At 44.2% G+C, this 12,363-nt stretch overlaps 1 protein-coding gene across 2 annotated transcripts in view; it reads right to left on the reverse strand.

Annotated features, from left to right (window-relative positions):
• Nucleotides 1–6,712: 6,712 nt before the first annotated feature.
• Nucleotides 6,713–12,363, reverse strand: part of NPSR1 (neuropeptide S receptor 1) — a 138,851-nt gene continuing 133,200 nt past the window's right edge. For both annotated transcript variants that reach the window (XM_045793644.2, XM_045793643.2), the window contains 2 exons: nt 7,664–7,844; nt 6,713–6,803 (listed from right to left, as the gene is read on the reverse strand). In XM_045793644.2, coding sequence (XP_045649600.2) covers nt 6,713–6,803; nt 7,664–7,844 — 272 coding nt within the window. The remainder of the gene's footprint in view (nt 6,804–7,663; nt 7,845–12,363) is intronic.

Below are 12,363 nucleotides of genomic sequence, written 5' to 3' on the forward strand. Positions count from 1 at the left end.
TTAATCCCTTCCTGAGGTGTCGTCTGGGAGCCTCAATTAGAATTGCCTATAATTAGTGCTTTAACCAGCTGGCAAACAGATGCCTGTGGTCCCCTGCCCTGCCCACCTCACCCTGTTTCTGACTTGCATCCAAGACAGTGGTAATGGCTGATGCTATTGGCAAGCAAGCCAACACTGTTTTTCTTTAAGGCAGCAGTCCTCAAAGTGTGGTCCAGAACCTGGAGGGTGGAGGGCCATGTCTTCGAGGATCTTTCAGGGGGTGGTGTGTGAGGTCAAAACTATTTTCACAGCAGCACTAGGATGCTATTTGCCTTTTTCATTTTCATTCTCTCATGTGTATGGTAGAATTTTCCAGAGGTTACATGGCATGTAATAGCACAACAGATTGAGTGCAGAAGCAGATTAAAATACTCCTTTTTTTCCTAACTACATATTTGTGTGAAGCCTGATTTTCTTTATACATTTCCATCAAAACAACATATTGCAACAGATTGAATGCAGAAGATATGAAAATCCAGCTGTCTTCTGTTAAGCCAAACTTAAAGAGATTTGCAAAAGTTAAAACAATGTCACCCTTCTCACTCATTTTTTGGGGGGAGGTAGAGTTACTTTCCATATAAAAGATATTTATGTTAATATGGAATGAGCTTATTATTGTTACTTGTAAATGAATTCATAAATATTAAATATTTTTTCACTTTTAATTTTTAATGCAGTAAATATCAATGAGTATAATCCACATAAACAAGCATAAAGGGGTCCTGAGACAAATAAGTTTAAGAAAGGCTGTTCTAGAGGGCTTCGAAATGATATCACACCCACATGTTGTTAGAGCCCCCAAAATACCTCTTCAGGGACGTCCTTCCTTGTGTCCAGATGTCACATAAATATATGGCCATCCTTGGGTGCCTGGGTGGCTCAGTGGGTTAAGTGTCTGCCGTCGGCTCAGGTCATGATCTTAGGGTCCCAGGACCCAGTCCTGCGTCGGGCTCCCTGCTTAGCGGGGATTCTGCTTCTCCCTCTGTCCCTTACCACCCCCACCTCTTTCTCAAATAAATAAATAAATAAATAAATAAAATCTTTAAAAAGATACATGGCCATTCTTGTCCACTTGACTCTCTTTTGGGTATCTACATGTGTGCAGAACTAATTTTGATTAAGTCTGTCTTCTTGGGGGGAAAATGCCATTAATCCAGAGCGGAAAGATGAAATTAGAGCTATCCTGAGTTTAGCTACCAGATACCCGGAGAGTTGCAAGGTGATGAAGTTGTACTCTTAGGAGAACACATTTGTGCTCAGGTCAGACCCAGGGAAACTGGATGGAGGTAAGTGACGGGAGCCCACACACTTCCAGCCATGAGGCATGTGGGCCCACGGAACGGTTGCACAAAACTCCCTGAACCGCAATCACCCGCGTTGCTTGCCATTCATAGAGAGTTCCAGGCTCCGCCGAGAACCCAGTGAAGCAAAATCTAGGGCTGGAGATCAAGCAAGCTGTACTTTTTTTTCTTTTCTTTTTTTAAACTCCTTGGGGGATTCTGTGAGGTAGGTTTAGGACCATTTGGTCAGTCCCTTAAAGCCAGTCGTGTAGTTAGGAGGATGTGTGAGTTACATGTTGCTGGCGCCAAATATTTCTCCCAGTTACCTACTGTGGGCCCAAACCACACACCTGCGGTGATCAGTTCTTTGGGGTTAGGGCAGCACCGTCTCCAGTGTTCCCTATGTACCTGTCAGTCTCCCAGGGAATGCTGCATTCAGTTGTCTCTGGGAGTAACATCTTAGCAGGTATATTCTATACCTGCTCTGCTCTGAGGAAGGGCAGAAAGGATGGGGGCAAGGAAGAGGAGGAGACTTTGGGGAAGGATACGGAAGTGGGAAAAGCTTAAGGACTCCAGGCCCCCTCGACAGGCAAGAAGAGAACAGAAGATGAATATTGATTTCTGCTGAACTGACTCCCAAGGCTCTGTGAAGGAGCCAAGACGTTTCTGCAGATTTTGAAAAATGTTGGCATCAGTATCCCTATTACTAGATGCTAATGATACATGTTGGCTCTGAATGTAGAGAAGGAACCCAGAAAGATCTTTCAGCCATCTCTGCTATTTCTTGTGTGTAACCGAGACCCAACTGATCACCCACCTCCCTGTGTCCAGTCTGGTTTCCTTCGCCACACTGTTTCCAGAATAATTGTTCTAAAAGTCTTTTGAAAGACAGGTTTAGACACTCTGTTTATTGTGAAATATAACACACATTCACAAAAGTGCACAGAACAGAAATACACAGCTTAATGAGTAATTAGAACATGTAAGAGTCACCCAGAGCAAGAAATAGAGTCCCGTCCATCCCTCTTCTGCATGCCCCCTCTCAAAGATAGCGCTTCTCTCCCCACAAAGCTGCCCCGTTCTTAGCTTTTATAAAAAGTAGTTTTCTTGCTTTGCTTAAGAATTGTATCATCTATGTGCGCACCCCGAAACACAGTCGTTTAATTTTGGCTGGGTTTGAATTTCATATGAATCAAATTATATATGTTATCTTTTGGTATCAATCTTCTTTACTTTTATGTTATGATTTGAAAGATTTTTTTCATGTTGCGATAAGTAGCTGTGGGGTTTTTTTTTTTTCATTTCTGTTACTGTAAAGGATCCTACTGTGTAAAGGATCTGTATCATCATCTGTTTATTCTACTGTTGGTGGGCATTTGCTTTGCCTCCAGTGGGGGTTCTTATAATCAATGTTATTATGAATATTCTTTCACATATATCATGGTGCATTTAATTACACTCTGGTGTGTGTACTCAGGAAGGAATTTCAAGGTCATGGGGTAGACGCATCCTTAAGTTTACTAGTAAAAGGTACATAATTTTCCAGAATGGTTGTACTAATTATTCACCCACCAGAACAGAATGAGAATTTCTGCTCCACGTCTTCACCAGTACTTGATATTTTTCAAAGTTTTACATTTTTGCCAGTCCAGTGGGTGCATATTATTTTCTCATTGTGATTTAATTTACCTTCTCCTGACTTTTAATGGGATTAAACATGACACATGTTTACTGGCTGTTTGGACAACCTTGTTCCTGAAGTCAAGTCTTGCCCATTTGCCTGTCCTCCATTGTCTTTTCTTACTGATTAGTATGAGTTTTAAATATTCTGAATACTCCCTCTTGCTCAGTTACACGTGTTACAAACATCCTCTCCCAGTCTACGGCTTGCCTTTCCACCCTTCCTATGATGGATTTCGATGAACAGAGTTTCTAATTTTAAGTAATCAAATGTATTGCTCTTTTCCTTTATGAACTGTGGTTTTTATGTTTTGTTTAAGACCTTTCACCAATTTTCCTACATTTAGTTTTCTCTAGACATGTGCTCTTGCTGTGTGTAGAAATGGTAATACTGAGTCACATCTCCTGGGAACCTCTCAGAGGGTCCCTGAGCAGTCCGCAAACCATGAGACTCCACGAGCCAAGCCGCTGTCCACGTTAACATTCTACAAGCATGTGCACTTCTAAAATGTTAACTGGACCAGCCCTGTTGTGGATAATGCATTTTAAAAATGCAATTGCAGAGCAATGAGGCATGGGTTTTTCATGATTCCCAAAGCAAGGAGGCTGGCACTTAAATGGGGCTATCTTCCTTTAATCAAATGCAATTGAAAAGCAGTAGGGAACATGGGGAGAGCTGCATATCAAATGAGGTATATTCAGATGATGATAAAAGAACTGCAGTTGCCAGCAGGTCTGTAGCTCACCTAAGATGATTCTAGAAGTACAGAATCACTTTACTTCCTGCTCTAAGCGTTTTTGTTTTCCTGTTCCCTCAGCAGACCCAGGCTTGTGGCCTCTCTCCACACGGCACATGCAGAAGGAAAAAGCAAAGTCATGTCTGTGTTATGTGTGTACAAACTTGTTGAAATGAAGGAAGAAAGTTTAGGTTGCATGTTTGTTTGCTTTAAAAGGGATACTTTTTTTCTCATGATGGATTTCAAATTAGGGCCATTAAAAAGGTATTGCCACTTTCTGGAAAAAAATGATAGGACATGTTGCTTGGTGAAATTAAACTTCAATTAAATTATGCTTCACACAAGCCTGAAAGCAGAGAAGTTTTTACCATTCATGTTTAATTTAGTTCCGTAAAGTGGACACACTTATTTCTAGAGCACGGCTAAATATATTAAGCACACTTACTCTTGTTATCCTAAATTTTCACCTGTGCCTGAAGCTATGAGATAATGTAACCATAGACCTCTGGGACATCTCAGTGTAGGCAGTACTCATCTTTCTTTGGCATAGTGCCTTGCTGACTTCTGTGACCCCACTTGGGCATCCACGGCTACCCACAGTGACATCACAACACTAAGCTTCTCATTTTCTGCAGCTCAAACTGTATTTCTCAATTGGGAAATGTTTCTCTGAGGTCATACTGAGAGATGGGGAAGTTACACCTTCTAAAGGGCAAATGACTCAGTGTTGAGTCACCAAGTCATTGGTCCCCTGGAGAAAGAATTTCAGAAGGTCTGATTCTCTGGGTGTCATTTAAACCATTTTGGTCTCAGAACTGCATCTATAAAGACCCCACAAGATCCTCTGCTCCAGCCTTACTCTGTTCCCATCTTACAGATGATATGGTGGATGCCCAAAGGCATTAAATGATTTTTCCCAAGGTCCGAAGACTAGTAATTACCAGTGTTCTCATAATATTTAAATCGTATTTCCCCAAGCTTAGCAGACGTGCAGATGAGGATTCCAGAATCCACACCATAATAAAGCAAGTTTCATTTGAGCGGCCACTTCCCCTGTAGCAATGCGAGCCATTATCTTTCTGATGGCCAGTCTTCTCGGGGAAGGAGAGACAAGCATTAGGGCAACTACAGAATCGCATTCCCAGTTTCTAAGGAGCACAAAGCCCCGCACTCCGCTCTCTCCTTCACTGTCAGACTCTATTGATAGATGAGGTGGGCATGGAATGCCTCTTGCAGACCAGAACTTGACGGAGATTGAAAGCATCTGTCAGGAGAACCCAGGCCTCCCGTTTTGCCATCCAGGACACCTGCCAGATTTTGTTCTGTTAATTGGCTTCCGTGCATGCAGCTATTTTAGCAACGGTTCTGTGTGGGTCTTCCGCGGTGCATCTTGATTTAAAGCGAAACGTTGAAAAGTACTTCTCGACCACCAACCCGTCCAGGCCTTCTCCTATTTAGCTGATTGGACAGAAAGGGAGGCAGCCTTCAAAACTATTGTGTCGACATAAAACTAGATTTCAGTTTCCTCAATTCAGAGAATAATTCTCAGAGAGATGGTGACTGAGGAATCTGATTTCTGCCTAAAGAGATACTTTCCCTAAGGACAGACAGAATTGATAAGAGAGTTTGTGGGAAAAAATGCCACTGTGACCTTAAACATGCAGTTTCTGGGTTGACACCATAATGAGGAATGGAGTGCTATTAAAATATACTGCACATTTTAATGACTCCACTAGCGGTAGGCCAAAAAAAAAAAAGACTTAAGCTCAGAATAATTCTGGGAAGGAGGATTTTGCCAAGGAGATTTTAATGTCAAGAATGTATGTGAGGCTAAAAATAAGGAGCTCACGCACATTCCAGAGCCGTGGGTGGGGATGTATATATAATCAAATTAAATTATGCCATTTCCACTTATGAAAAAATCTGATGGCAAAAATTGACTAGAAAACATTTAGTCATATTTCACTTGGATTAGGCTTATAAATACCAAACTCCAGACTTGTCAAAATAAACCCACCAGTACTTTCTGGCCGAGGTGTTAGATAGACAATGGCTGCGACGTGCAAAACCAATAGCTTACAGGAATATCGTGCCTGGAAAAGCCACAGGGATTCAGCTCCCAACTAAAGAGAGGGTTCAGAAAGGTCAGGGGGGAAGAGGTGACCCTTCAGGGTGAGGACTGGAGCCCAGAGTGGCCCAGATGTGGAAAGCCAAGGGAGGGGCCGTTGCAGAGCCTCAAAGACATATGAAACCCAGGTCCCAACTCTCAGAGACTGGCGGTCTGGGGCCCATGACTTCTTAGTATTATTATTTTTTCCCATCAGAGAAAGAACCCCTCAATTTTAACCTTCCTCTAGAGGGCCAGCATTGGGATCTTTTGACAAATCATCTATTGCTACAAGACTGTGAGGTTAATTGCTGCCAACACACCCAACTGCAAACCGAGGCTACCCACAGGGGAGACCCAACGTACCCGTGCCTCGAAATGAATTTGTTCACATTTCAAGGACAAATACCTTCTTGGATACAACTACTGAACTGGCAATCCAAAGATGGAGGGGTGGAAATCTAGGCTTCAACAAGTCTTTTATTTGCATCTTCAGTTGTAATTAGAAGACTCTTGCAGTACGACCGTACTTCTTTAGTCCCCTCTGCTTGCCCACACCTGGACCTTGGGCCGGAGATGCCTCTGTCCACTGGGTTCTGGTGTTGACCAGTGGGAAGGAGGGCTGGGAGTCACGGGGAAGGAGGGAGCATCTTTCCTGGCTGGCATGAGTAGGTGGTGACCTCACATTGGCCAGTACTTGCGGATGCAGATGACACACACTCCATAGGATGCTTGCCTTGTGCATCTTCCAAGTGATGGAAGGAACAGGATGGAGAAGTCATCTCGGGCTCCATGCGCATGCCCAAGGTGGTGACAGGGACCCAGACTTGCTGATGGGGTTCAGCCTAGCAATCCTACTGCCCCAGAGTCTAGATAAATTCTGGCTTGGATAGAACCTGCATCTCATGCCTCTGAGTTCTCTCCCGGAAGGTCATTCTGGAATCCCGTAAAGTTTGCTTCCTAGAGAAAGAATAAATCAGGGAGAGAAGATAATTTTACCTGATGAAGAGGGAAGCGAGGATGTTAAACAATAATAGTTATGGAGGATGTATTGAGGATCAAACACTGTTGTAAGCACTTTAAATGTGTACCCCCTCTTCCCCCGCCCACATACACACCTTCCTTCCCCACCCCTCATAGCCCTCCTTCCCACTGGCAGGTACCAGAGCCTGGGTAGGCACTGCTACTAGCCCCATTTTATAGGCAAGGACACTGAGTTTTATGGAAGTTAAATAACTTCCTCAAAGTAAACACATAGCTATGAGTCAGCAATGGCATGATTTGAACCTCAGCCACTGGCATTAAACCCAAGCCTTAAACTATTTTTCTATTCTATCTCCTATGGATCGCTCCACCTATTGTCTGTAGTTTATGCAGCAAAACAGCTCAAAAACAGCAACATGACTGAGTAGTTGTGGGAGGAATCTAATTTCAGCTTTGGTACTTATTTTTCATATAACCTCAGTAATGTCACTTACCTTCATGAGCCTTCATCTATTTATCTATAACATGGTAATAATGCTTTGGGCCCTGCTATCCCTACAGGATTGTATTGAGGAAATTCATGTTGGGAAGCTTCGAACAAAAGAAAGTCCTTCTATGTGTGACCTGATTAAGATGGTTGTTATCGCAGGTGAGGGGGTACAGGAGAAAGAGCATGGACCACGAGCTAGACCTGGGTTGGAATTTGTCACACTAGCAGGATTCTGACCCTCAAGCATCTCATCTATAAGCTGCCAGGGAGCACTGAAAGAAAAGACACATGTTGCAGTCCACGTACAGTGGCGATCTGCCCTGGCCCGGGCAGGAGTGCCCCTTACCTGCAGGGAAAGCAGACGGAGCTGCTGAAGACACAGTAGATGAGAGGGTTGATGGCACTGTTCAAGGCTGGCAGGTTCTGAATGATCACAGAGGCATAAAAGCGTTCCTCGGTGTCTGGAAGAAGACTGAAATTGTCCAATATGTCGAAGAAGAAGTATGGACTCCAACAGCAGATGAAGGCTGGGGAGAAGAGAGTCATTAGCCCTGTAGTAGACCACAGCTGAGGGGGCTTTCAGTGGCGGCCCCAAGTGGAGCTGCAAATAGGAGGTTCCTTAGCACCTGAGATCTCTTGGAAATATTTAGAACAGTTGCATGTCAACGTTAATGTCATGTTTACGCACACACACGCACATATACACATGCACGCATACACATCGCACAGATACGTTGCTAGAGTTGAGTGAATTTGTAAAGGGAGGATTTGATTTGACCCTTGTTGTGAGCCTTTATGGAAAGTTTGGGAAATGCTTGGCATGGCCTCAGCCTCTCATCCCACATAGTGTGGAAGGAAAACCAACAAAACTCTTTGGAGACGCTATGAAACAAACAAACAAACAGCAACAGCAAAAGAACAGGAAGCGTATTGACCAATAGTGACTCCTGGTTTTAGGGTATGGCAGGGGGAAAAGGTGGTGCCTAATGTTTTCAAAGCACAGTCTGGTTTCATCACAATGTTCTTAATTTTCTTTTCAGTTTCTAAGTCAGCCACTCCAGAAAATAACTGCCCTTTACCCCTCTCCAAGTCAATCGGTGTGTGTGTGCCCCTGATTCTGTTTGTCTCCAAATCCTAGAGGAAATGGATGGTGACTGGGGTGGTAATTTTGTGGGTCACCTTGACTAGGTCAGGGGGTGCCTAGATATTTGGTGAAACATTATTGCTGAGTGTTTCTGGATGAGCTGAACATCTGAATTGGTAGACAAGGTAGAGCGGACTATCCTCTTTGATGTGGGTGGGCCCCATGCAATCCCTGGAAGGCTTGAATGGAACAAAAAGCTGAGTGAGAGAGGATTCATGCTGTCTGCTTGACTACCTTCTAGCTGGGACATCATTCTTCTCCCACCTTCCTTCACACTCAGACTCGGCCTGAAACTACACCATCGGCTCTCCTGGGTCTGCAGACCCTGGGACTTCTCAGCTCCTTAATCATGTGAGCCAATTCCTTATAATAGTAATAATTCTCTTTACATATATGTCTATCTCCTCTTTCTCCGGAGAACCGGACTTATATCCACATGTACCAAGGTAAACAGCCTTGGGGTTGACTACACAGGGACATGTCCTCTTCCACTTTCTTGCTACATCCTCTCCACCCCCCTTTCTTACCCATAGTACTTTTCCGTAGAGAAGTCAGGTTTCCTTCGCCACCTGCTTGCGGGGCCAACTTTCCCCTGTAACTATTTGACCGGCGCGTGTTTATTCCCCAGGCCTTGGCAATGGATTAAAGAGGAACAGTGGAAACACAAAGACCACTGAGCATTCTGGCTGCTGGCGGTTAGTTAAGCCTCGCATTGGCCTAGAATGGTGGTTCTGGGGCAGCAAGGGACAAAATTGCCTTTCAGGGGCATTTTGAAAAAAATGTGCATGTTCATATGTGCCTGTGCAGGGCTGGTGGGGGATCTGGTTTGCCCAGGGATACCAGGCCTGCTGTGTGGGGCCGGCCGTCCCACCTGTGTCCCATATATCCTTTGAATGCCCAGGTGAGCATTTAGGTAGCAGAGAACTCTGTTTATAATTACCCCAGTCTGGAAACCTAACTCTATTCTATATGTGAACACAAATATTTTTTTTAATAGTGAATTTTCCAGAAATGCAATTCCTTTGCAAAGGGAGGAAGGATTACTTTCTTTAATTTGGAACTTTAGCAGGATTTATTTACCTGCTCACAAAATCAAGTCCTGACAGCAATGCTGCTTTATTTTCATGTCTCCATGAAAACACACCTGTATTGATTTTCCTTTGTAGCTGTTACTACCTCTAGCGGCCTGCTTCATTATTCTTCCAGTGTCGCTGTGGCCAAGTATTTACATAGTGAAATCTGCTCTGTTTTATTATACATTATTTTCTCTCTAGTCCTCTTTAAGTTATTACATATTGATCTTTTAAGACATGTTAGGTAGAGAGTATTAATTATACATTTCATTTCAGGATGGTAAAGGGGCTTTACAACATATCTGTTATAGGAAGGGCTGGTTTGGTCTGACTGGGCTGTTAACACCAGCTGACCCTCTTGCGGGCCTCTGCTCTCCGACTAAAGGACCCCCAGGGCCTGAGCATATGATTCCTGATTACAAATAATTATGTTGGCTCTGGAACACACGTATAACATTTCTTTCCCGACTCACCATCCAGGGGATGTGTATATCTGTTTCTGACTGTCTGGGAAGGCAAGAGAATCTCTGCGCTGCTGCGTCAGCTGCTGGGGAAGGGCTGTGAGCCCCGTGGTTGTATAAGCTTTAGCCCCAGCTCTGCCTGCACTGCTGTTTGGTGCCTGTTCTGCTGGCCGAGTCCCACTGCGCCTGGTCTGTTTGGCATTTTGCAATGGCGTCTCGGAAAGGTGAGATTGACTGTTTTGGTGATTGGACATGCAGCTAATGTGAGAGGCCTGCTTTCTCAGGGCTCCCAGGAGCTGCAAGAGGGGTAGGGAGGGGAGTATTTGAGCTACATAAAAAGAAAATAGCACAAATCCCTTTCCCTCTTGCATATCCTAATTCATTTTTTCCCAGCAAGTATTAATGAAGCATCTAGTGTACGTGGGATCCTATTTCAGGCTTTGGTGACAATATATAAGGAACACAAAAGCAAAAGTCATTGCTCCCATGGATTTAAGCCAGTAGTGGGGACAGACAATAAGCAGATCAATAGATATAATATTCAGGGAGAAGTGGGAATAGGACTAAAAATACATCTGGGTAAAGACTAGAGGAGGGCTATTTAAGACTTGCAAAGGAGGCCTGGCTGAGGAGGGAGCACTGCTGGGAAACAAAATGATGTGAGGAGGGAGCCAGGCCATCGGGAGGAAGAGTATTTCAGGTGGCGGAAAGAGCGCGAGGTCCCCCAGGTGCAAACAAGTGGACATTTTGAAGAAATAGCAAGAAGATCAGTGCAACTGGGAGAGAATGAGCAAGGAGGAGAGCGCTGGGAGCGAGGCTGGAGACCTGGCTGAGGGATAGATCACACATGGTAGAACTGCAGGGTTTTATTCCAATGTGATGGGAAGCCAGAGGTGGGTTTGCGGGATGGTAATGATACCTGATTTACAGTCTTAAAGATCACATTGGCTATTTTGCAGAAAAGGAGTAAAGAGAAGACCAGTTATAGTGCTCTAGGCAGAAATTGGTGGAAGCTTTGACTAAGACAGGAGTTGTATAGATAGTGAGGACTGGTTGGGTGTGAGAACAATTTGCAGGTAAAGCCTTCAGGCCTTGCTGATGCACTAGTTATGTGGGATGTCAGAGAAATAGAATAATGACAGATAGATGACCCTTAGGTTTTTAATACAGACACTGGGTGAAAGATGGTGTCATTTACCGAAATGGAGACAACTGGGGGAAGACTTACTTTGCAGGGGGGAGGAGAACATGCCAAGACTTTTGGTTTGACATGTTGACTATGATAAGCTTATTTGAAATACAAATCAAGGGGCGCCTGGGTGGCACAGCGGTTAAGCGCCTGCCTTCGGCTCAGGGCGTGATCCCAGCGTTACGGGATCGAGCCCCACATCAGGCTCCTCTGCTATGAGCCTGCTTCTTCCTCTCCCACTCCCCCTGCTTGTGTTCCCTCTCTCGCTGGCTGTCTCTATCTCTGTCAAATAAATAAATAAAATCTTTTAAAAAAAAAAATGAAATACAAATCAAGATCTCAAGTAGAAATCATAAACATAATTTCTAAGCAAAGGAAGTGTTCTAAGAAAGAGAAACTGATAACACATTGCTTATAAGATGAAGATTGAGAATTGACATTGGCCTTTTAGAGGTTGTGATAACCTTGATGAGGGTGGATTCAGGAGAGACAGGAGAGAAAGCGGATAGAAACAGCCTCCAGAGAATGGGGAGTAAAACGTGGAGGAGTTGTGCTAGAAGAGAGAGTGGTGAAGCAGGTGTGTTCTGAGGAGTTCACCGAGGGGCCTCCCGCACACCCTTTACGTGCGTACGATCCGGTTAAGGCGAGACCTGTTAGGGAAGGGAGATAATGAGAGCACGAAATTCCTGAGGAGGCAGCAAGGAATGGGATCTGGGGCTCCAACAATCATTCTGGGCTTTGAAAGAAGCAATGCCAGTTTATCCAAAGGAATAGGAGAAAAGACAGAGCACATTGTAGAAAGGCAGATAGGTCGATGGAGTGAAGGGAGGAGGATGAGGGAGTTCTATTCTGATACTGTATTTTCTTAGGGAAACATGGAGCAAGGTCATTAGCTAAGAGGGAATAAGGGGGAGGAAGCTTTGAAGGTTTGAGAATAGCAAAGAATACACACCAGTCTGATGCATGTTATGTGCTCTAGAAATACCGTTTTTCCTAAGATGAAGTGATATTAATGGGTCTTAGGAGTAGAGAGAAAGGGAAGAAGGTAAAGTGGCCATTAGGGAGGGACTTGTAGTGACCCTGCAATTAAATATCCAGAAGAAATGGAATGCCACTTCTGTCTTTCTTTGCTCATACACTCCAGTCCTAGGAGAGATTGTGTCTCGGAGAATGCAACTG

The sequence above is a fragment of the Ursus americanus genome, chromosome 3 (assembly GCF_024610735.1).
Source record: "Ursus americanus isolate L20-20 chromosome 3, mUrsAme1.1.p, whole genome shotgun sequence".
Lineage (NCBI taxonomy): Eukaryota > Metazoa > Chordata > Mammalia > Carnivora > Ursidae > Ursus > Ursus americanus.